The sequence below is a fragment of the Tiliqua scincoides genome, chromosome 3 (assembly GCF_035046505.1).
Source record: "Tiliqua scincoides isolate rTilSci1 chromosome 3, rTilSci1.hap2, whole genome shotgun sequence".
In the NCBI taxonomy this organism is placed as follows: domain Eukaryota; kingdom Metazoa; phylum Chordata; class Lepidosauria; order Squamata; family Scincidae; genus Tiliqua; species Tiliqua scincoides.
In genome coordinates this window covers 193601336-193627173 of record NC_089823.1, presented here as the reverse complement: position 1 = coordinate 193627173, position 25838 = coordinate 193601336, and the positions used below count along the sequence as shown (strand labels likewise).

Genomic DNA, 25838 nt, shown 5'->3' with positions numbered 1-25838 from the left:
ACTGCCAAAAAACCAGTGGGGGCGGGGCGATGGCACATCACCACACCCACCACCTGGGGCGTTGCCCCGCCCACTGCATGGGGTGATGCGCAGGCCTCCCGCACCAGGTGATGCAAATCCTAGTAATGCCACTGGAAGGGGTTCTTCCAATAGGCACTACCCAATCGGCGTTTCCCGTAGCCATGCTGTCACAATGTGCTTTACAGCATGTTTGCAACAGTCTGCACCCATGGAGTGCTCAGCTCTGCCAGCACAGAGGCATAATACAATGGTGTAGATTTGCAGAGAGTAAATTTACATAAATTGCACACACTGCCTGAACTTGTCTAAATTGCGTAAAACATAAATATATTGCCTAAATTTTTGTAAATGGGTGGACGCAAGGTGAACGCTGTGAAATGGCAGGGTGTGAGGTGAACAAGGCTACAGCAAGGTTGTGAAATTTTTAAAATACATTTTTCAATCCACGGCTGATAAAATATGAGGATGTGGAACCCAAATACAGCAGGCCTACTGTAAATGTCTAATCTCACTCCTGAGAACTGTGCAATATAAATTTTTGTTAAAGATGTCCGCCTGTTTTAGTCTGGTTGTGTCACTTAGCCTGGCTTTAGACTTCTGTTCCTTTTCAGATTTTTTTAAAGAATACACCAGACTGGATTATTTTTCCATTTCAATGTGAAAAGACCAGTTTACTCTTGAAATTGACAAACACACCAATAAAAAAGGGATAAGATAAAATGTATCCATTACAATTTATTTTCTACAATACTTCATCAGAGGGTAAAGTTCAATGATTTACACTCAGAAGTTATATAGCTAAGAGGCAACCAAGTGTAATAACAAAGGTCTGACGTCTCTGCAGTGAAGGTCAAAAGAGGTTTCTTGCTTTAAAAGGAAAAAAAAAACTTACATTAACCCAAACAATCATTCTGGCTGTGGAGAAAAACCCAAACAGAAAACAGCATTCAGTCAGCAAAGACTGCGATGATAAGAATGAAATTAGGGGAAACAGTTATGTGCAAAACTTAAGGAATTGTGAAGGTTAAAATTTGCAACTACTTTTGCCCTTATAATCTTCAGATATGATATCTGCAGATGTGATATTTTAACCTTAAAACCTTTCAGACTGAAATGTCTCTACTGAGATTGGTTGTTATTATGAAAAGAGAAAGCCTCTAAGGGAAACATTCTAACCATGATACTTCAGTGATCAAAGACATTCACTGATGTAGCAGAGAGAGAACCAGACAGACACTCCAAAGTTACATGGCTGCAGCATGGGAGATTCCCAACTACAGTTGTCCTGAAATAAACCCCTCTAGACCAAAAGGCACTTGCTTGTAGCTAAGGATGAGCCAGTTCCCAATCAGACCAGAAGGCTATTGCTAAGGTCTTTACACAATTACATAAATCACTATTCAGTTGAAAACGACAACTGATTAGGATTCTATAACAGGTAGTTTTCTGTTAGTTCCAACATTTTTCAATGTCTTGTCTACTAGACAACTGAAATGCAGTGCATTTCAGTTTGGGCTCATCTCAGTGCACCACTGCTATGTATGAGACAGAAGTAGAATTATCTTCCAAAGACAACCTATATCTTCCCCCATCCCACAACATTTTGCAGGAATGACGTGCTTGATCAACTGTACTGTAACCGAACTGAACTGCAACTGAATGAGATTGATGCTGAACATGCCATTTCTTAGAGGACTGATTTGTACTTCAAGGACTGCTTGCTGTTCCACTTAATACAAAACCAAACCCAATATCCAACTTTAAAAGAGGCGTTTTCATTTATACAGACTAGGTGGTTGGATGGAAACAGGGGCAGGGAATGGGACCACCTCACTCTAAAATCAATTTAACTTGCTTCGGTGTGATGCTAACACTGAACCAAGAAGGATCAAGTCACTCCTAAAAATCTGTTCTTTAGAATGGTATCTAAGGCTCCCCACTTGGCTCCTAAACTCTTCCCCCCATCCCCAGTTAAAATAAAGTCAAATAATTAACACTATACACTGCTGAAGACACATAACAGGGCAAACATCTGAAAAAAGAAAGCAGGATTTTGAATAGCTTGGCACTATATGCCTGCATGACCAGTCTCACCGAATGTGCTCAGGGATGAAAGTTTAGCACCATTTTTTTCTGTTTTGTTTAAAAAAAATCTTTACAATTTAAATTCTAACATAGAACACTTGAATAATAATTAGTGTAGCCCTATGTTTCAATACTGTCCGAGAGCAGAAATGGATGGTATGACCACAGCTGAACTTTCCTCTCCCCTTTACAATCTCCCATCAATTCAGGGCATCTGGGACAGTAACTACAAGTCACTCTAATTGGTAACAAGGCTGATTTATTCTCAGTAGCAGGAAATCATGGAACAGTCCCTTCATACCCAAACACATTTCATCATCATCAGAAGGGAAAAAGTGGCAATCCGCATGAACAATCCAGTACAAAACCAAAGCAGGGCAGTACTGCAGATAACCGGAATAAGAGCTCCTCCCACCCACCATCGACACCTAGATATGTATTAATGGAAAAGCATATTTTTCTGAAACATTAGAAGGAACAGTAGTGTGAGAATAATATGCAATTTGGAGGATTTCTAAACTGACTGAACCATTATACTGCAAGGAATACAATATAAACCTTTTTTCCTCCTCCTTTCTTGCCAGCCAACAACATGCCTGGGTTCAACCAAGCCAGATGAGGCTTTCCACAGCAAATGGGCAATGCATGTCTACTTTTTGGAAATCCAACATCTGTTCAGACTGCCTTTGAGCCTTTGCTTTAAGACAGTAGACATTTATCCCTTTCTCCAACTAGCGCATTATTCACTCATCCTAAAGATTCAAGACACACGTCCCATACTAAAAAACAATTCCCCAAAAAGTCCAGCTTCCAGTCATCCACACAGAAAAGCTACTACACACATTGTATACAGTATATGGTATCAAATTCTCATTATACTATGCTCTTCATTTCAGGTTGTTTTTTTTGTGTGTCCCTCAATGCCAATTACTTGAAGTCCTGCATTATTTCATAGCTCCTGTGGATTCGTTTAAGAGGATCATAATGCCAGCATTAATGACATCAATTAGTGACTCACACAGGAGAAATGGGATGGTGGAATGGAAAACAGATTTCCATTTACTGGGTAACCAGCACCTATGGGAAAATAAATGTAAACAAAAGGACACAGGACAATCAAAAGTGGATCCAAGTTAACTGTATTTTTGGGTGGGGTGGCTGGAAAACGTTACTCAGTTCCAATTCTAAGTATACTATCTGGAAGCAATTTCAGTTTAAATCAATTTGACTTACTTCCAAGCACATGTATTTAGGACTGAAGCACCAGTGCAACAATGACACCTGTATTAGATAGCCACTTAAAGGCTAACATTTACTGTACATTTCATTACCTGGATACTAGGGTCATGCTACAAAAAGCCACTACCTGTAAATTACAGGCCTCATGGAGAATTTTTTTATTTTTATTAACAACTTTCACATCTTTTTGTCGATTATAATAATGGCTTTGTGGGGAACATTCCTGCCCCAATCCAACTGCAGACCCTGCTGCTTGTATTTCAGGTCAGACACCCAGAAGACGCCCAGAACAGAGACAGATTATATTCTAAGGAGACAAGGAAACCTAAGATACTTCCATAGACAACCCACAGCACTTCACCTTCATGCATGCATTGTTGTCCAATTAGTAGGCTACTTTCCTTTTTGTAGAAAGCAGCTAAATGTGAGAACCGAAATCTCTTGGATATGTGCAATCATGGTTTTATCTGCAGTAAAGTTTATTTTCCCCTTTAAAATGTTTGAGCGATTGCCACCTTCTATGAGGAGGAAATCCTACAGACATACCCTCCTTGTAACATGTCATCTGCTTGCCCGGGATGTTAGGACTAATCAGCTCATGGTAGATAAATATCAGAGATTAAAAATAATAATAAAAACCTAAAAATTTTTTGTTGGACTCCGTTGCCCAGACTGCCAGGAGAACTTTCCTACTTGATCAAGGGGGCTGTCGTAATTAACATTTCAAATGAACAGAGTGCAATTTAACACACACACAGAGCAATCTGAAGTGGTACTGCCATTCCCGAAAGTTCTCTGCACCTAACTGCAACTAGCCCGGGAGCCTCAATCCAACTAAACCCTCTTTCTGAAGGAAAGATGAGGTAAGGCTTCGGCTCCTGAAGTTCAGTTGCACCCACTGGCATCCCCCCACCCTTCGGTTAGCTGGAAGGCAGACTTGGCAACGGAAGCTAGCATCATAAAATGGTGCAGTAATAGAAGTAACTGGACCAGGAAGAGGAGGCATCTGCCCCAATGATGTCATAGCTGTTAGTGGCAGCTGGGGTGCGGGACTGGTCATGCAGCCTTGTGTCAGGAGTAATGATTGTAGAGGGGCGGGGCATGAAGAGTGCCATTCTGGAAACAATGCTGACGAGAAGCCATGTATTCTGCATAACTGATTGTCACCTTCTCACTGCGGTACCTGGAAGAAAGAGACATTCAGTTCTTAACAAAAGAAACTAGTCACCAACAGCTGTATATCTAAAGACAGAATTCCTCTGAACTATACAGTTATTTCATTTCATTACAAATGAATCCAGTTTAATGTGGATTGTGGTTAACTGGCCCAGCTTTAAGGGTTGACATAACATAGGATGAGACCTGCATCCTGGCAGGGGGTTCACCGCCTAGTTGGACAATTACAGCTACTCTTGTCACCAACTCGCTGTCTGCTCATGTGTCTTCTTTGTCTGAATCAACAGGAGGCAGCAGCCACTGTTTGCTCCATCTGAACATAATGGGATGGCAGGAAGCAGTGGCTGCTTTGTCTCCTTGCCACTGTTGTGTGTCATCACCTCATTTTGTCCTGAGGAGTAAAATGGGTAAGTGCCTCATTTCAACACTAGCACCTTCTCATCATCTCATTCTCCTCTAGAGGAAGCATACAGTGAAGGAATTGGAAATGGTGTTAAAGAAGAAAGGCAGCAACCATTGTTGCCTGTACTAGGGGAGAGGTACTGAAAATGAACTTTAGTTAGCTCAGTCATATGCCCCGTTCCATGGCTCTTGCTTAGGATCTAGAAACCCTAGTGATGACCCTGATGGATATTTAAGTTAAAAACTGTCACCATTTTTGTGCTCCTGTACCTAAGGTATTATACAAAAATTAAAATTAGAATTTTAACACAAGGAAAACAAAAACAGTTACAAAAAACAGGTTTTATCTGTAATGGCGCGCTTCCTTGGGGAGATTATTCTGATGTTGCAACACTCACTATTGGGGGAAAGCCACTCAGAAAAAGCAGCTTCTGGACAATGAAAATCACAATCAGATTTTAAAGCTCAGAAAATCTCACACAAAGGAAAAATCCTGCGGCTTCCCATCCCTCTCCCCAACCCCCAAATATCCCAATACACTTTATCATTAGCAATAAGACTAATAGTTACTTCTGTAATTAAAGATTACAAAAATAAAATATGTAACTCACCTGGTGAGTTTTATAGTTTTCCTAAAATCATTGGTAATTGGAGCCTTAAAACCACCTTTCCTGAGCAAGGAGTCTATTGTTTGAATCTGATCCCAATCTGTTAAAAAACAAAAGCAGCAGAAATAAGTAGCTGCTGCACAAGCCAAATCCACAATCCAAATCCTTACACATAGACTGTTTTTGATCAGTGTGGAAGTTTAGCTCATCTCAAACCCACCTTGTTCCTTAGCAACCTCAGGTAAGTATGTGGCTGTGCGTTTGACACCTTTCTCATTGATGAACTCAATTCTGATTCCATGGATTCCCACCTAACAATGGAAATATAAAGCCAGCTGAGAGGTGTTTTCTGTGGCAAAGCACAGAACATTTTCCATTACCATGCATCCTCTCTAGGGACTAATCTTGCCAAAATGTCGTTGCCTCTCTCAGTTTCATACATCTGCAATATCATATGTCTCCTTTCCTGGGGCAACAGTGTATTGCTAGTCAATCCTGACCATGGAGGCAACTTCTTCCTGGCAGACCAAATCAACCATGGTTAGAGCAAACATTGCTATTTCAAAACCTGAAACACATGCTCTTTTTCCCCATTAAGCCTCTAAAAGTTTAACCATTGTGTCTTCTCCTCATGGTCTTAACTAAATCTCCTCCCCCAAATCACTGAAGTGCTATTGGCATTTTAGCGTATTTATCCAAACTCTTGACAGTCTTCCCTCCTCCTAACCTTTTTCTTCTGATCTTTAACCACAATCCACACTTATAATAGAGCAGTTATATTACCATATACTAACCCGAACCCAAATGGTATGAGACAGTGATGAAGAGTTCCAAATGCACCTGTTCTCACCTCCCAGTCCAAGTAGTCAGTGGCATCTTCAAAGTTTGTAAGGAGGGAGACAGAGCAGAAAAGTTTAGGCAGCTCCTCACGGGTCAGTGGTGGAAATCTGCTGTCCTTAAGTGCACTAGAATGGAAAGAGAATACATACAAACAAATCTAAAACAAAGCACTGCATTGATCAAGTCTGATTTAGCTCCAGGGCACAGGACTAATAACATTTTATAACAGAACAAGCTAAAGCTTTCAATGCATTACTTGCATTGCATTGCATTCTTGATCAACACATACACGAACACTAGGGTCATGTGGTGGAATCTTCCTCATGGTTATTATGAGGATGAAATGGAAAGATGTTATAATGCTTCCTCCAAATGTTCATATTTTGGCAAGGAACTAGGGCAAAAGGATTTGATACCTATGGAGTATTAAATATTCCAGTGTGCCTTTAACGTAACTGGGATGGCGTGAACTGTACCTAAAGTATTATTGACAAAGGCTATAAACCTATGCACACTTAGTAAGCCCCATAATGGTACTTCTAAATAAACATGCATAAACATGCACCTGTAAAATTTACAGGTAAATAACTTACTGGAAATTCTTTTTCCGCACACTGTTAGGGGGCTGCTGAAGGATTTATTATTTAGACCAGCAGTTCTTAAACTCTAACCTTCGTAACCCACTTCATCATCTATGGTGGGTCCCAAGCCCAGTGCAATCAGGAGGGTGTAGGGCAGAATGGCTTGCAACCCAGAAGTTGCTACTGGGTTGCACAGGTGCGCGCAACTTGCTTCAATGGCTGCATCATGTGCCATAATGCATTGTGCTTCTCTCAAACTGTGGGTCATGACTTACCCAAGAGTCACAATCAGATTTGTGCACCAGAAGCTGCAAAGTGGTACAGAGTGCAACACAATCAATGAAGCAGGTCATGTACTGGCATGACCCAGAAGCAACATCCAGGTCATGCGCCATATTGCCGAGGCTTCCTGGTCGCAGCGAGTCCACAATCCATCAAAATTCGGATTGTGACCGACAGTGTGACAAAAGCTGATAAAGACGTTTACTGCCATTTATTAAGATTTCAGACTTTTAAAAAATCACACTGAACTGTTTTAATTGTTTTTATTGCAATTTTTAAAAAATTTTTGTACATCACTTCAAATACCTCAGGAAAAGAAACAGCTGTGGGGGGGGGGTTGGACTGGGGTAATCCTCAGGTCCCCTATGATTTCAGCCAGGTTTACTTATCATGTCCAGTTCCTGTCCCCTTTTAGTTTCTGCCTGACCCAGGGGTGTGTGTTTAAGCATAGGATCAAGCAGCCAAGAATTATTACACAACATACATTCTCAGGCATGTTGTCTTCCATTCCCAGGCAATACAACAAAGTGCACTATTTAGCGCAAATAAACTTATTTAAGAGACCACAGTGCAATTTATAGGATGTTAGCTAGGACCATTACTTAGTTCCTCAATTTTCTCTTTAAGAAGCACTTAGACAATTGGGATAACTATGAATACCAGTTTTATCAGCAGGATCTACATGACTCCAAAGGCAGGACATACAAGCTCACAGATGCTTCCCCTGCCTAGTTGCCTGCCAAGCACATGGTCCCACTGGTGATTTCTTTACCTGGTTAATGTGTATTCCCTGAGTCCTGAGTGAAGATTCATGGCAGAGAAAGTTCCAATGCAGCCCCGAAGTCGCTTGTCTCGCCCTGTCTTCCAGGTCACAAACAGTGGACTGAAAATGTATAACACAAAAACTCCATCTTCAAATAATTCTTGCTGGAGAAGACAATTTAAGCATGAAAATAGCACCAATATGCTTGTAATGAAAAGCCCACTATCTATTTAGTAGCTCTGCAGCACTTGTTTCTTTCTATTTAGCTAAATCATTGCAATTAAGCACTTTCATTCTCTGAGCACACCTGTCACATAGTGCCTTCCTTCAGAACTTCAGATGCATTTGGGATTGCCCCTGTATCAATGATAGGTAGGTATTAGTCTTCAAATGCTGACAAACCACACTCAAGTCACAGTTACATTTCTTTCATCACTCTCTAAGAAAATACACAATCCTGCAGAGTGGTTAAGCTGGATTTAAATCTACATCTGGTCCTTAAAGCACCAAATCATAGCTATTCTCTTTTAAAATAAACTGGATTAAAATGAAATCTGAATTTAAAGCTTTAATGTTTGTATTATGATCTTGTAAATGTATTACACCCAATCAAGCACACAGGCTATAATACAGAATAAACCATGAGAAACATATCTACTTCTTGAGGTCAAGCATGACAAGTATAGCACAATGCTTCATGTATGGGTGTGATGGGAGATTCAGGGAGAAACTAACCACACTTTCATTACAAATTCATTAATGTTCAAAATTGTTTAGATAAAATTAGTTCATATTGCCTGAAGATGCAAAGTCTGTTCAGAAGTCCTTGCCATAATGCATCTGCCTGACACTTTGCCCTTCCGACCTGGCAGCAAGTAGCTGGCCTATTAGATATGGTGGTTAATACATTTTAAGGGAAAGGGCATATCCTGACTGCTTTGGAGGTAACAGCCATGTAGCCACTCCTTAAAGTGGCACCAGTAACTATAAACCAGTCACCCGTTTGCCTTTTTGGCAAGTTATTCAAGCAAGTAGGGGCTGAAAGAGCTCAAGTAGGAACTTCTGAGCCAACAAAATGGATCAATTTCAATCTGGTTTCAAACTAGATTTTTAGCTGAAACTACCATGCTGTGGTGGATGACCTATGCCAAGTTACACAAAGACTGTGGTGTGACCCATGTATTTTCCTGCAAACCTCAATGATTTTCAACACCATCAAGGATGATATTTTTCTGATTATCCTTCCAGGATGGGGGCACTGTTTTATGATGGTTGTGCTTCTTTCTGAAGGTTCTAGAAAGTAGTCAGGGAAAACTATTCCTCACTGTGGGGGTTTTACTGTGGGGTTCATCAGTGTTCTGTCTATCAAACTTTTCAACAGCCAAATGATAAAGTGCTGAAGGTGGTCATAGGAAGCAGCCTTATACTGAGTCAGAATTGGTCTATCTAGCTTCTATACTGAGCCTTGTCTATACTGACTGGCAGTGGCTCTCCAGAATTTCAGACAGGAGTCTTTTCAGCCCTTCATGGAGCTGCCAAGGATTGAACTTGGAGCTTTCTGCATGTGGTCTTCCACTGACCTACAGCCCTTCCCCTGATCATCTGTAGTTATGAGGACTGATGTCAGCAGCATGCCAATGATGTACGGTTCTAATTCTCCCCTTTATCAGATCCAGGCATTGCAGTGACATCCTTGAATGCATGAGTCTGGACTGGAAGAGAGTAAACAAACAATTTCAATCCAGATACAACTGAATTTATGACAGCAGGGGATTCAGTCAACCTGCTTTCTGGAGCGATGCCTGCTCTGAATGGGTTCATTCTCACTGAAGGAGCAAGTTCCCACCTTGGAGGTACTCCTAGACAAGGGGTGCCCAAACCCCGGCCCTGGGGCCACTTGCGGCCCTCAAGGCCTCTCAATGTGGCCCTCAGGGAAACCCCAGTCTCCAATGAGCCTCTGGCCCTCCAGAGATTTGCTGGAGCCCACACTGGCCCGACGCAACTGCTCTCAGCGTGAGGGCGACTATTTGACCTCTCATGTGAGCTGTGGGATGAGAGCTCCCTCCACTGCTTGTTGTTTCACATCTGTGATGCAGCAGTAGCAGCAAAGGAAAGGCCAACCTTGCTTTGTGCAAGGCCTTTTGTAGGTCTTGAGCTATTGCAAGACCTTTAATATATTCATTTATGTAAAATTATGTAAATTCATCCAAATTTTAAATGTAAATTAATTCTTTTTTTCCCCTGGCCCCTGACACAGTGTCAGAGAGACAATGTGGCCCTCCTGCCAAAAACTATGGACACCCCTGTCCTAGACCCAGCACTGTTTCTACATTTCCAGGTAATAGATGTGGTTAGAAGTGCATTTTCTAGTTTTCCCTTGTACAGCAGCTGAAAGTTAGAGACCTGGCCATGGTCACGAATGCCTTGGTGAGTTACAGATTAGAAATAACACTATATAAAGTACCTATAGGAGAATGTTTGGAAATCTCAACTGACACTACTGCCCAACTGCTAATGATAGGGCAGATGATAGTACCATCATAGCATGTTAATTCTGCAACATCTATACTAGGTCTAGTTTGTTTCCTAGCCCAATACAAGCACCTGTTCTTGACATACAAGCCCTAAACATCTCCGGGAGCATTTGTGTCTGCACGATTGCCACCCCCCCTCAATTTCAAGATCAGCCAAAGAGGCACGATCTTATGAGGCTAGACTAGTACACAAGAAGCGGAGCCTTTTGCTGTAGTGGTCCCACAACTATGGAATGCCCTCCCCTGAGATATCTTTCTGTTGTCCCCTCTTAATCTTTCTAATAATAGACAAAGACATCTCTTCTGCCAGGCCATAACAAGCCAGGCCCTTTCAGGTGTTGCTATGTTGTTTATTTATGCTGTTGCTATGCCGCTTATTTGCTCAGTTTTTAACTGTTTTTATCGTGCTGTTTTGGTTTTGATACTGTAAACTGATTTGGAAGTTGAAGCAGTCTAGAAACATTGTAGAAACAAATACATGACAAATGCTAGAATTCAGTTTTCATGTAGAAGAGGTGTCTTCCTGTGTCTCAAAAAATAATTCACTACCCATGTCCAATCATCTAAAGTTGTTATCAGATGTCTTCAGTTTCAGCCTTCGCCATCTTTGCTTCTTCTTCTTCAAGCCGTATTCAGTTAGGTCCGACTTTCGGCAATCCTATGGACTAAGTGGCGCTCAAGTTTTTGGTCTTGAACCTTTTCTTTCAGTTGCTCTATGTTCTGACTGATGTCAGCCTTGATGGTGTCCAGCCATCTTGTCCTTTGACGACCTGGTTTTCTTTTTCCACCAACCATTCCAAGCATAATCGCTTTTCCCATTGAATTTGATCACATGATATGGCCAAAATAGGCAAGCCGTTGTTTGGTGATTCTCCCTTCCAATGACATGTCGGGTTTAATTTGCTCTAGTACTTGCTTGTTGGTGACCTTCACTTTCCAAGCAATACGCAAGACTCTTCTCCAACACCATAGCTTGAAAGAGTCAATTTTCCTTCTATCTGCTTTTTTCATTGTCCAACTTTCACAGCCATAGATGACGTTGGTGAACACAATAATTCAGATGAATCTGCATTTGGTAAATAAGCTTATGTCCTTGCTTTTCTATATCCAGTTTATGTTCATCATTGCTGTTTGACCCAGTCATCTTCGCTACTCACCTTTAAATCCTTTTCTGCTATTTTTCTACTTTTTTCTCTCCCCAACATGAAACACCAAACAACAGGCAATATTTTCTAGTTTCAAATGCCAATCACTGATATAAAACACTTTTTGTATTTTGCTTATTAAAAAGGATGAAAACATTCAACACCCCACCCATAAAAAGATATAAGCAAAGGCAGGGAAGGAGCTGCAGGAAAGGAGCATCACTGATGCCTTGAGAGTGCCCAACTTTGCTGTAGTCTATTCATACCAGTACAGAATGGAATTTTGTAAAGCAAATCTGTACAGGATTTTCAAGAAGCATCCTATAGGGAGGCTATAAATGTAAGAATATGTGTTGTGGTTTGCAAAGAACAAAACAAACCGGAACAAGAGTCCACAATCATAAGTAAAGAATAACTAAGCTAATGCATACACACAAAATTTTTGCTCCATTTCTCCAGCTTTTTAAGTAGACCCCATAGAACGGTGGGAAGTTTTACTCTAGAGACAACTAAGTCCATCTCATTCCCCTTGCCCATTTAAGGTTGTCTACAAAAGTAACCACGTTTCACAGGATTTGTTTTTAAACTATCAGCAATACCCATTTTTCCATTAGCTCTTAGTTTATTTTATAAGTAGCCAATGGCAAAAACAGGTGATTGCCAGTATTTAAAACAGATTAAAAACAAATGCTACCAAATAGGGTTACTTTCTTAGACAGCCTTTGGTGAGTAAGGAAAGTCGCATGGACTACATTTAGCCCTAAAAAAGACTTCTGGCAATATTATAATTTGCTATAATATGTTGTTCAGTTAAAAAGCTAAGGCCCAAATCCTAACCAACTTTCTAGCACTAGCATAGCTGTGCCAATGAGATGTGTGCTGCAGCCTGCAGTTGGGGGGCACTCACGGAGGCCTCCTCAAAGTCAGGGAATGTTTGTTCCCTTACCTTGGAGTTGTATCACCCTTATGTCAGTGCTGGAAAGTGGGTTAGGATTGCATCCTAAGTGTTCTAAAATTTATTGACTTTGGCATAGCAAACCAACACTTTCTTTGTAGTTTTTTTTAGTATTCTGGGATATCATTTTCCATGATTACTAACGGAATTAAGCTAGTTGTAACAGTTTAGACGCTTCAAGTCTAAATTTGAAAGCTACTTGTTAGCTTGTTTACCCCTGCTAATTGGGTAAGAGGCACTTTTTCAAGTGGGTGCTCCTTTTTTAGCAGGGGGAGAGTAACTGGCCCACCTCACCCCAGCACTGTCTGTTCTAGTGGCTGTCTGCTGGCATTCTTTTGCATCTTTTTAGATTGTGAGCCCTTTTGGGACAGGGAGCCATTTAGTTATTTGATTTTTCTCTGTAAACCGCTTTGTGAACTTTTAGTTGAAAAGCAGTATATAAATACTGTTAATAATAATAATAATAATAATAATAATAATAATAATAATAATAATAATAATAATAATAATAATAATAATAATAATAAGCCACCTAATTATACAGCTGATAATTTGTCAACTCTGTCCCTATCTCCAGTAACATTGTGAAGATACCATGTTAATCTCCTTCTGCCAGTAAATTCATTCAAGCATGAAAAACTGAAACTAACCAGTGTAATTAATCTGTGGAATTCCTTGCCATAGAATGTTGTGATGGAATACTACCTAGACTAATTTAATTGGGCAGATATATGGAGGAAGGGTTCATCACAGGTTGCAAGCCATGACAACTATATGCAACAGCCGGATTTTAGAAATAGCCAACTCTATGCCAGGGAATGGCAACAGGATACAGGTACCATGTTGTCTTGAGTGCTTCTGAGGTATCAGATGGGCCACTGTGAGATATGGGAAGCTGGACTAGTTTGGCCCATGGCCCAATCCAGCAAGGCTTTGCTTAGGTTCTTAGCTCCAAGCTGCCAAGTCTACCTGAAAAATAAAACAGCTTCTACTGTTTTCAGCTGAACAGCAGATTCTTTGTAACCAAAACTATGTATCTGCCACTATAGTTTTCACCCCTCTAACTTTTAATATTTCAACTCCTCTTATGGTTTGTAGACCTGTGTTTCACAGACTTAACACATAGGCAACCCACTATTGTCTTGCAGACTACTATTATAAATGTAGACCACAAAACCTAGATAAACATTGATGTGATCCCACCATAACCCAGTAAACAGTTTCTAAAGCAAAACTCAACCGTTTCCATGAAATTTTGCACAGGGCATTCTGATAGTTTAGCCAAAGTTCTTGTTTATGTACAACTCTTTCCTTCAAACATCCAGTATCAAAAATACAGGGGGGCCCTATATCCATGGCCCCCTTGCTCCCCTTGCATCCAAAGGGTCCTCTGAGCCCAGCAGAGGCTGCAGACATCTGAACACGGCCCCTGCAGGGCTCAGACTGAACTCAGCAACTCAAAACACGTGACTTCCAGAGAAACTCGGACGGCCTACTAAGGCATTAAAAACACCATTTCCAGTTTCTCCGTGAAACCAGAAGACATGTGTTTTGGGCTCTAGAGCTCAGTCTAAGCCCAGCAGAGGCCATGAACAGATGTCCATGGCCTCTGCTGAGCTCAAAAGCCCCTCCAGAGGGCAGACAGGCTCCCCTCGCCTCCAGATCGTCCAGACTGTTTTAACGGCCCAGCATGCAGGTTTGACAACACCCTGATAAATAATAGGACAACTGTATCTACCCTTTCCCTTTGCAATCTCATTTTATCTAGCTTTACAAAAAGAAAACAGAAAAACAAAACAGAAAAGGCAGAAACAAGGGGGAAAAAACTAGAACAATTAAAAGGAGAGACATGTAGAAGAGAAGAGGCAGATCAAAAGGTGGGAATGCACTAATAAGGAACAATTAAAAGGAGAGACATGTAGAAGAGAAGAGGCAGATCAAAAGGTGGGAATGCACTAATAAGGAAGGTTCTGTCTTCAGCCCCTCTTAAAGTCATTTGGATTCAGTGAAATCTTCAAGTACCCTTTCTGAAACATCTCTAAAATATTCCTTTGCCTATCACCTGTCTGCCAATTCCAGTATACAATTTTATGAGAAGTGGTCAAAGGCTACTTCTGACTTTCCAAATCACAAGCTGAAACCAAATGCTGGGAGATCTTGCTAAAAAGGAGCCATTTATCAAGCAGGTCCTCATGGATGGGATGCACTTCAAAGCTGCTGTGATAGAAAGGAATTATTTCCTATGGAGTTTTTTTTTTTAATAGCCAAGTCTGCCTGACCTTGTCAACCCAACACATTTCATTCTCTCTCCGTATGCCTAGCTTTTTGTTGTTTTTGCTTTGCATTCAGCATCAATGCTCTGATGAACCCAAAGACTTGCTCACCACTCTGCAATGCTTCAAGTGGCCCTAACAAAGGTATTGTGCCACTTTTAGGTCTAGTATTTCTAATCAATTTAATTTTTTTTAAAAATAGCCTACCATGTTAAAGCCTACATTTTTTAATGTCAAACTGAATCCATGACCCTTTAATTAAACAAACTGAATCAAAACCAGTTTTTTGTTAAGAAAACAGGAGAAATATCTGAATTTTTTTAGGACAAGCATTATAAATGACAATTAACTGGACTAAGTGAATGGCAAGTCATCATGAGCATTAGAATCTGAGAGACAAAATCTGAAGGATCCCTCACCTTTACTGACCCTACCTGGGTGATCCTGCACTCCTACTTAAAGTTCACTAACTACCACAGCTCTATCAGTTCAGTTGTCAGGATCTGAATATTTATGTCTTAAACTAAACAAGGCATCTATTTTTGATCTCATGAACTGGAGAAACAGTTCTGCCTAGTAACTAGAAGAATATTCTCTTCTGCAATTTGCATTTCTTGAGTGCAATATACAGTAGTTATCTCTACCCTACAAGAAGTCCTTTGTGGTTTGGATAATCTGCCTAAAGTACTTCTGCAGCAAGATTACTGGTAATCACTTGATCATGTCTATTATCCTGGAAGTTACATTCCTTTAATACAGTTGACCTTATTCCAGTTTTGTTAACATGGAGCAAGAACCAATGTTTTTATAAACTGTTATGCTCTCTGATGTTTTGTTGCCTAAGCCCTTGGGTTTAATTGCAGTTTTTAAATGTCTCAGATTGACTTTTTAAAAAGAAAAATCATACCTGTAGCTGCCTGAAATACCTAAAGGAAAAAAAGCAGGACAGAATCTTGAAAATAATTATTGTCCCCCAGGCAAAAATTGGAGCAATATTCTCATGGCTCTATATGATGCTTGCTCTTCCTTCCACAACAGTGCGAACACTAAACTGCACATATAATTTACCCAGTGCTATCTTCTGTTTAACATATTGTTCTGATCAAAACATGGTGTCGAGCCAACTATATGACCAGGACTGGCCACCGCTGCAACACCTTTATATGAGAGTTTATCCCTTCGGCCTAAAGGGTTATTGATCCTTTAACGCAAAACACTACATATGCAGCCCATATGCACTACATAGAAGAAGCATGACAATGTCTGCCAGCACTTCCCTCAGACTCCTGGCTTCAATGGCAGTGGTTCCTGCAATCAGATTCCTACCACAAAGAAATGATTAGCCCAGTGTTCAGTCAATCTCGTGATGTATCACAGACATCAGAGGTTCTATTCTAGGCAAAGCAAAAGAAGGAACAAAGGGCACTGCTTGTGCATGCCACTTTCTGGAAGGATCAGATCAGGCTGTATTTATCAGCAGTCAAAAAGCCATTCGCAAGGTACACTGGCCTAATATATATCAAACATGTCTCTAGCAGCTTTAAAGACTACGGTCATCGTAATTCAGTCAACTTCATTGTCCGAACAACATACACTGGTAAAACGTGGGGAAAATCTATGTTTAAATTCTTTTACTAATTCTCCTGCATCCATCCTCAGTTAATTGTTCCCAAATCTGACAAAACAACAAAAACTGGTAAAAAAATGTGGTTACCCACCTTGTGGTAACTCCTGTTCTTTAAGATGCCACTTCCTCATGATGCCCACTTGTGGTCTTGTGTTGCTATCTGACACACAACTTCAATTTTTTTTCCAACAGGGATGTGAGTGTGCACAGCTAGGTTGTACACACAAAAAAGTGAATATAAAAGAGAGCATGGTCACATCCACTTTCAGTTCCTGTGCTAATTCCACAGGCACAAATCTCTGGAAGAGAAGGGAGGGCAAATCAGGTGAGCCATGAGGGAGAGATGGCTCAAAGAGAACAGATTTCTCATCCTGTTATGTGTAAAAAATATCTCTAGGGCTGGAATATGTTTGAGCCATCCAATAATAAATCCTGGATTTAGTTGGATTCTGTCTAGCCCCACCTCCTAATCCCACCTTAACATAGTGCAATGGAAGGGGTAGAAAAATAGCTCAAATCAGAGTAGTAAAGGTATGAGCAAGTAGCTGTAGTAAATTTGTAAATGTCACTCCTACACAGGGAAAGAGTTAAAGAAACCCAAACCAACATAGTTCTTTGGCAGCATCATATTTTTAGATGCTCAAGTGCCTGGAATTTTTCCAGCTACATCCTGATTATTGTTCCACAGAAATCACAGGCAAGACATATTAATTCTGATATGCTATTAATGTGGAATAGCATAACGGCATGGCTAGAGTGTTTGGTCTGGATGTGTACAAACCCTGGTTCAAATTCCTGCTGAGCTATGAAGGTGGCCTTGGGCAAGTCTCTCTCTCTCTGCAGGTTGTTTTAAACCACTGCTCTAAGCTCCACGTGGGAAGGATGGGAAGCAAATTTAGCAAACTACTGTGAGGCAGTTTCAATAAACAGAAGTCAAGATAATTGCAAGGAAATAAAGCTACTGGAGAATATGGAAGATACCAGAGTTATCAGCCAATTAATTCTGCAACACTAAACATGATCCTGTCAGACCCAAAGAACAAAAGCCGTTCTTTGAAATTCTAAGGAAAAACATTTCTTAGGGCACAATTCTAACCAACTTTCCAGCATCGAGGTAAGGGCAATGCAGCTCCGAGGTAAGGGAACAAACCTTCCCTTACCTTGAGGAGGCCTCCGTGACTGCCCCCCAACTGCAAGATGCAGTACATGCCCCATTGGCACAGATGTGTTAGTGCTGGAAAGTTGGTTAGGATTTGGGCCTTAGTCTTTAGTACAAGTACATTTGATGGTTCTCTCCATCTCAGTTGTACAAGCCTAGAGGAAAACAACCAATTACTGAATTGCAAGTAGGAAAAATTTTGGGAAGAAAATGATTCACTGTCCTCACCACCTTATCTGTGTGAAAATTGTGCAGGAAAGGTAGCCTTCTTGAAGTAATTCACAGATCCAGCACTTTTTCCTGGGAACACTGAGATGAGTTTAAGATCAACCCCAATTATAGAGACCTTGTGGCTGGCTTGTGCCTTAGGGAGACCTAGAGTGTTTGAAACTCTATGTTTGCGGAAGAAAGGAAATCTTGCCCAACACAGCTTTCTTAAAAAAGCATTTACCAAACCTAAAACTGGTACCAGGCCATGGTTTCAACCACACTTCAGAGTGAAAGGAGCAACAGTGCTTAATTTGATTATTTGAAAAGCACACTTTAAAGTGAGAACTCCTGAGGAGATGCTCATTACCATCTGGCAAAGGCAGGATCCAGCTGCTGCCATAGCTATGCTACTTTCAAAAAACTATTTGCTTCCTTCTTGACCCTTGCAGCCTATCCATGCATATGCTTCTTTCTGCTGGAAAAAAGTGGAAACAGACACCAAGCCATCATCCCAAAACATTTACATCCTTCACACCATCTTATGGCAGTGGACAAAAGCAATGTTTCAAGGAAGCAAATTTTGAATTCACTCATTCAAGGAAGAAACAGCACGTATTTATCATTTTATAAGTATATTCCTCACTATGCAAACTACATGGTCTTAAAATATTCTTTTTTTTAGCATACCACCAAATTTCAAATGTCTTCCAAATCCATTTTTGTCTGGTTCCCAATCCTTCAGTCTATTTCAATTTACTAAATATAAGTTTTTATGAAGAAAAGATTACATTATATTATGATGGAACCAGTTATGAATTGTGTTCTGTCAGTATGAAAACTTTAATCGTAAACAAGACAGACACTAAAATTGTACTCACAGTAAATACATATATCACACAGATGCAGCATATTAGCCTGGAAGTTAAAATAATACCATTCTGCATCAGGCTGTCTTCCAAAGGCCAAAGCAGATCACCCTAACCCCAAATTTCTAATTAATAATAAACCACAGTTAAACCATGGTTAAGACTGAAGACAACTTGGATAAGCCCCCTCCCAAGGAAGATGGAATTTGCCCTAAAGTGGGGGAGAAGCATGCTATCCCAAGACCTCCTCCTAATCCTTCAGCCATTATTAAGTTATTCTGAGTGTTACATATGTAAAAGATTTGAAAAATCTAACAACCATACTCCCTATAGGGTGCCCATGCCATTTTAAAGTCTTGCCTTCTATTGGCCAGTCTCCATTTATAATGTACAGTTTCATTCAAAATTTTAAGCCATTCTGCAAATGTCAAAACAGTACTACAGATTCCTCTGTAATAGTTTATCTGTGTCCCAGTTTGCCCTTTACTTATCCCATGGACTTTCATTCTCCCACCCATGCCCAAGGATTTACTCACTAGGGGTCATTGGTAAATCGAGGAAGCCGTGGCTGAGGAAAACCATAAAGATGACAGTAGAGTACATCAAAGCAGTAGCAGCACATCTCCGCTGTCACCACTAGGTTCTTGGTGCTGTTGGCAGTTCCATTAGGCCGGGCGAGTGGGCTCAAAGCTCCTGAAGTGGGATTCATTCGAGTAATTGGAGAGTTTCCAGGGCACAAAGTCAAATCTGTTACATTCTCTCTTCCATTGCCCCCATCTGCATGCTGGTGGTTCTGAAGAGGACCTGAACTAGAGACTGGCACGGTTGTGGCTTGATTTCCGTGACTGTGTGTTCCACTTCCAGACAATTTGGGTTTCTTTACCCCACAACAGCCTGCTGCCAACTTGGGCTCAAGTGGAGGAACACAGCGTCTTTTTCCCATCCTGATTCAGCACTTGCTGTCTGGAGCACTGTAGAACCCTGGCAAAACACACAACACGTAACATATGACATTGTACTACATGAAAAGCAAATTATAGGGATGCACTTTTTCCACAGTAAGAAAACTACATCTCTCATATTAAAATCTGTGAATTCCAGGAGAAAATTCACATATGGTTGCACAAGACTGGTCAAAAACTAGATAGAAAACAGACTTTAAAGTGTAACACTAATGAAGACATTACAATTTTAGAAAAACCACTCTCTTGTTTTCTGCAAGCATTTGCATTTGTTTCATTTTTGAAAAAAGGTTTGCAAACTGCCTGACATCTACCCCCAACTAGTCACTGGTTTGCCACAGATCACATGCGAACCCAGTTGCAACCTTTTGTCTGGAAGTCCCTAACAGTGCATCTTGCTCTCCAATTCAGCTTCAATTCTCCTTGAATGACTGTCCAGTATGTGTGTTATTTGCTAGATTCACCCTAGAAATGGAGTTCAAGGACTGTTCCTCCAAACCTTTACTGTCTTTTTAATAAAACATAGATTGAACCTGTTCTAGTGTCAGTTTATATAAACAGTTACTTGTTTATATAGTCACAATTACAAGAGATTCTGTCTCTTATGCAAATCTTCCATGTATTTGTATTCATAAGAAACACTGCTAGTAGATGTTGGCTCTTAATGTACCACAATCAAATGAACAGGATAAAACAGAAAGCTACTGGAGCAATAGAACTGGGAGAAGGTTTCCATAAAGATTTTTTATGGGGAGGACAGCCTGTTATTCATTAGTTTAGTTACACAGAACCAACATGAGTCTCCACTCTTTGATACCCTTTGGGGTTTATGGAAGCTGAGTAGATCAGTTTGTTGTCACCATTTCTTCCCAGAAGTTTAGTGTATTCCAGTTGCATTGGACAAATTGAATCAAAGGAGTTTGTTTAAGGAATCCCAGACTTTCATCTATTATGCTGAAGGCAAATTCAAAAGAACTAAGGCGCAAGATCTAATTTCTTGTTAGCACAAATGAAAAGGTGACATTTCATTAAATGATTTATCATGAGCATAAAAATGTTCTCTAAGTATAGGCGTAACAATTTTTCTGAACAGAGTATTTTGAATCTTGCCTCACATGTGCAGAAAAACCACGCATTCAATAGTAATAAAGAGAAGGTTAAACAATGCCTGTAGAAAAATGAGGGAGGATTGCACACCTGCAGCTATGCCAAGTGTATACTGGTGTGACCTACAGTCTGATCATCCACATTACTCTGAAGCATGTCCTGAAGTAAGTGTGCTCAGGGCTGCAGCCCAAGAATTATAGTTAGCTTACAATGTGTGAAAGAAATGTATGAGATTATTTGTTTACATGCAAAACTTTAAAAGTGATGATGGTGAAATTATGATGAAGGTTTGCATGTACGTGTGCTTCAGATACTGAAGTTCTGTGAACATCAGTAAATAAAATGCTAATTTCTAACAGAGAACCAGCTATTCAGATCCTTTTTCACTGAAGGAACAACCATGCAACTCACTGGCGTAGCTAAGGGGGTGCAGGGGGTAGCAGCTGCACCGAGCATCAAGCTTTAGGGGGGCAACAAGTAGAACTTGACGCTAGTGACCAAAACTGTGAAAATCTTGGTATGTATGAATAATAGCATCATGTTATATATCACTGAAAAGGTAATTAAATGCAGAATCCAATGCAACAAACCGCACTGGAATATCTGTATTCTAACAAAGGTTATGGCCAAATAACCAGAAAATGAAAACACAACTGCCTTATGGAACAAAAAGTGGATTTACTTAACTCCAAACTGACCTATGAGACTGCATGTTCTGAGTGCTAATGAGATGTTATTATGATACAGCATGGAACCAATAACTTTTTATTTATTTACTTAATTACATTTGATTTTGTCATGCCGGGGGGCTACAAAATCTTCTTTGACCCCAGGTAGCAGATAGATGCTTTAGCTATGCCACTGACTTGGGGGAAGCACCAGAGCAAGTGGGTGGTGCACTGCTGGGCGGAGGAGGGGAGTTCCCCCCAATTTTCACTTTTGTAAAAGTCCAGTCATTATGTTACTTCTGGTTGTAACATCACTTCTGGGGCAACATTTTGAACTTGGCACTGAGCTACACGATCATTAGCTACACCACTGATGCAACTTATCAATCATCTTACAATATGCACCTCAGCAGATATGAAAAATTACAGGTCTTGCAGAAATTCTTTGCAACCTTTTTATCAAAGAATTGTATTGCTTTGTTCATTTCTGGCTTGGGCAGCCTATATCTCAACACAGTAATCTAACAGCCCTGAAGTGAAACAGAGACACAAAGGGACATTAATAACCTGCAGCACAGAATCTGAGGTGAGTAATATTTGTTATAATAAAGTCTGGGGGATAGAAGGGGAAGAAAGAGGAAGGCAATAATGCTAGACATTGCATGGCTGGGGGAAGACCTCCTTGCTTCATCAGACTGTGGGGTAACATATGATGTCATTCTCAACATCGCTGTTCTTATGCATGCTTCACTTCTTTTTACAAACAAGTTTCTATACATTATGCTCAAGATACTTACTGAAAGCAGAAAACCTATATTGCCAAGGGAGTAGCGGGTGGAAGGGGGCGCTATTTTATATCTGGAATGAATTTTCTCCTCTCACGGCCCATTCCTGTTCCCCAAATCTGAAAGAATAAAAAAAGATTTCAGAGATAGTTTGCTTGAGAATGTCTACCTAAGCAAAGCTAAAAACTGAACGTAACTCAGTCCTTGAATCTAAGGCTTCCTTGTCAGTGGGTCTGTGAAACAAATTCTGAGGCATATCACTCATCAGTTGGCAAAGCAAAAAAAGTAGCATGTGACACAGAAAATAGATATGGGCCTGTGTGTGATGTGCTTCAAGTTTCCTACTCTTTATCCTCAACCAAAGACATTTTTTTTACTGCTACTTGAGTAAAACAATTTCCACCCTTAGACACAAACCTCTAGTCTATACAATATGGCAGAGACGGCACACACTGCAAAAGAAGCAAAAATAAGAGCGCTCTTACAGGAAAAAATGATGTTATTGAATAAGTCCTGAAAAAGGAAATTAATATGCCAGTACAAATAAGGGACAGGTGCTTGGAGTTAACTTTGATATATGCAAGACTGGTGGCACAGAAAGGGTTAGGAAGGACAACATAAATCAAAAAGATTAACAAAGGAGAACAAATGGAATATGCAAATAGAAAATGGAATATGTGCATATGGAAAACACCTAAAGCAGGGGTGCCCAAACCCCGGGCTGGGGGTCATTTGCAGCCTTCAGGGACCCCCCAATCCAGCTTGTGAGGAGCCCCCAGTCTCCAATGAGCCTCTAGCCCTCCAGAGACTTTCTGGAGCCTGCACTGGCCCAACACAATTGTTCTCAGTGCAATGGCCAAATTTCTATCTCTTGCGCGAGCTGTAGGCTGAGTTATCTCCCTGAAGTTTGCTGTTTCATGTCTGTGAAGCAGCAGCGAAGGAAAGGCCGGCCTTGCTTTGTGCAAGGTCTTTTGAATGAATGAATGAATGAATGAACCTTTATTAGGCATAAATAAATCATAAAAGAAGGTCTTTTATAGGCTTTGAGTTATCTTGACCATTCACTCATATAAGTTCCATCTCTAATATATTCATTTATGTAAATTTATTCAAATTTTAAATGTAAATTAATTCTTTTTTTCCCCAGCCCCCAACAGTGTCTGAGAGATGATGTGGCCCTCCTGCCAAAAAGTTTGGACACCCCTGACTAGAGCAAGAGCTGCAGCAAAGTATAAAACCAGGACAAGAGACTCTCAGAGAAATGCAATTTGTCAGAGTACTGTAAGCATATTTAGTCCAGTCTCACTGAGTTCGGCAAGCCTCATTTCCTTATTAAATGTGCAGTTATTTAACTACCAACCCAAGTGTGGTAGAGAAAAGTGAAGGATAGCCTGGGTGACAATACTGAAGGAGAGAGGGGTCATCTTTAATTCATAGCATTTCCAGCATACAAAGTATTTGCAGTCACCTCATTCATCTTCCCAACTCTGCAAGGGAAGCTCGTTTTCCCAAGGTCACCCACTGGGCTCTACAGGCTAAACAGAAATTTGAATCCAGATCTCAATCCAAACTCAGAACTGTATCTGCGGCACCATAATGAAGGGGCAGCATGAGAGAAGCAAAGGAAGTGTGAGCTGTGTGTGGGGGGAGGGGGGATTGGGAAAGACACCACGTGATGTATGGCCTTGTGGGAGAAAAGGAAGTGGGGTACTTCAGAGCAGTGGTTCCCAACCTAGGATACCCGGGGTACTTGAAAAAGGAGTACTTTAGAGGTACTTGAAAAAGAATTGAACAATGGCAGAAAAAGGCAGGTCTGGATTAGAATGCCTTGTGGGGATGGCAAGCTAGGAAGGAAGGCAGCTAGCTAGCTGCAAAAGCCCAACCAAGTACTAGCTTTTGGTCATCAATTTGTTTATTATCAAACATGGCTCAGTAACTGTAAACATATAAATCTGAAATAACAGCAACCATATTAATTACAAACATTTTGCTAACGAGGGGTACAATTTATGGAATGGGCTGCCAAGGGTCCGTAAGTGGAAAAAATGTCTGGAACCACTGCCCTCGAGAAGGGATTCTTAATCTGGGGTCCATGGGAGGAGGGAATATCTGGGGGGGGTGTCCGTATGTCCCACAGGGGTGTCCCTATGAGGGGGACATATTGGGGGGTTTCTGTATGTCCCACAAGGGTGTCCCCATGAGGATGACATATCTAGGGGGTGTCTGTATGTTGCATACAGGTGTCCTTATGAGGAAGACATATCTGGGGAGATGTCTGTATATCACATAGTGGTGTCGCTATGAGAGGAACATATCTGTGGGGGTGTTCATATGTCCCATGGGGTGCCCCTATAAGAGGGATGGTATCTGGGGGAAGTCCATATATCCCACAGGGGTGTCTCTATGCAGAGGACATATCTGGGGGGGGTGTCTGTATGTCCCATAGGAGTGTTCCTATTGGGGGACAAATCTCCAGGCAGGTGTCTGTATGCTTTATGGGGTGTCCGTATGGGGGGGCAAATCTGGGGTGTGTGTGTTTGCATGTCCTATGGAGTGTCCATATGAGAGACTGTGCCTGTATGTCCCATAGGGGTATCCCTAAGAGAGGAACATATTGGGGGGGGTGTCCCTATGGGGGGACAAATCTCCAGGGGGGTGTCTGTATGCCCTATGGGGTGTCTGTATGGGGGGACAAATCGGGAGGCCCGTATGTCCCATGGAGTGTCACTATGAGTGGGGCGTATCAGGGGGGTCTGTATGTCCTATGGGGTGTCTGTATGGGGGACAAATCGGGGGTCCGTATGTCCCATAGTGTCCCTATGAGAAGGACATATGGAGGATATCCACATGTCCCACAGGGGTGTCCCTCGAGGAGGACACATCTGGGGGTGCCTGTGTGTCCCATGGGGTGTCCCTGTGAGGAGGACACATCGGGGGGGTGTCCCGATGGGGGGACGTCTGTGCAGCAGCTACACAAGAAAATGTGCCCGGCCTTTTCCTGGGGAGGGCCGAGGCTTTCCTCAGAGTCTCGACGGGGTCGACGACCCAGAAGCCTCGGAACAGGTGGCCACAGCAGCCTCGGCACCGGCGGCGGGAGCCCGGGGGCTGTGCGAAGCGGGACGAGACGCCCCTGGCCGGGGACAGGGAGGCGCGGGGCTGCCCACCTTCTCTTCCTGGCTCCCTGCCCCGGCACTCTCAGCCCAGCCACCGCAGCCGCCACCAGCGCCGCCGCCGCCGCTCCTGCGCTTGCCTCCCCGCCGCCGCCGCCACCTCTGCCGCCCCGCGCTTCATGGAGCCATGGGCCGGGGCGGGGGGGCGCCAAAGAGGGGGGCCCAGCGGGGCAGGGCCAGGCAGGTCGCGGGGGGCAGGCGAGACGCGCACAGGCGAGCCGCACCAGGGACGCGCTCGCCGCCGGCTGAGCACACACACGGCTGAAGCGAGGCAGCGGAGCCCGGTCCTCCACGATCCCGGCGGCCCCTTCTCCGAGTGTGAGGTAATGGGGCAGGAATGTGCACGCCACTCCTCCAACCTCCCATCGGCCTCACGGAGA

At 41.8% G+C, this 25838-nt stretch overlaps 1 protein-coding gene across 1 annotated transcript; it reads right to left on the bottom strand.

Annotated features, from left to right (window-relative positions):
• Positions 1 to 731: 731 nt before the first annotated feature.
• On the bottom strand, positions 732 to 25838 carry AMMECR1L (AMMECR1 like). Its single transcript, XM_066622068.1, has 8 exons — positions 25453 to 25838; positions 22301 to 22407; positions 19303 to 19747; positions 8007 to 8117; positions 6382 to 6496; positions 5752 to 5842; positions 5535 to 5631; positions 732 to 4528 (listed from the first exon to the last, which is right to left on the bottom strand). The coding sequence occupies exons 3-8, from the start codon at positions 19707 to 19709 to the stop codon at positions 4417 to 4419; spliced, it is 933 nt and encodes a 310-aa protein (XP_066478165.1). The 5' UTR covers positions 19710 to 19747; positions 22301 to 22407; positions 25453 to 25838; the 3' UTR covers positions 732 to 4416.

Coding starts and splice junctions, on each gene's coding strand:
- AMMECR1L (XM_066622068.1), bottom strand. CDS start 19,709: ATGGGAAAAAGACGCTGTGTTCCTCCACTTGAGCCCAAGTTGGCAGCA. Junction 5,843..6,381: donor CTGACTACTTGGACTGGGAG/GTGAGAACAGGT, acceptor TTCCATTGTTAG/GTGGGAATCCATGGAATCAG. Junction 4,529..5,534: donor AAAACTATAAAACTCACCAG/GTGAGTTACATA, acceptor TCTTTCTTCCAG/GTACCGCAGTGAGAAGGTGA.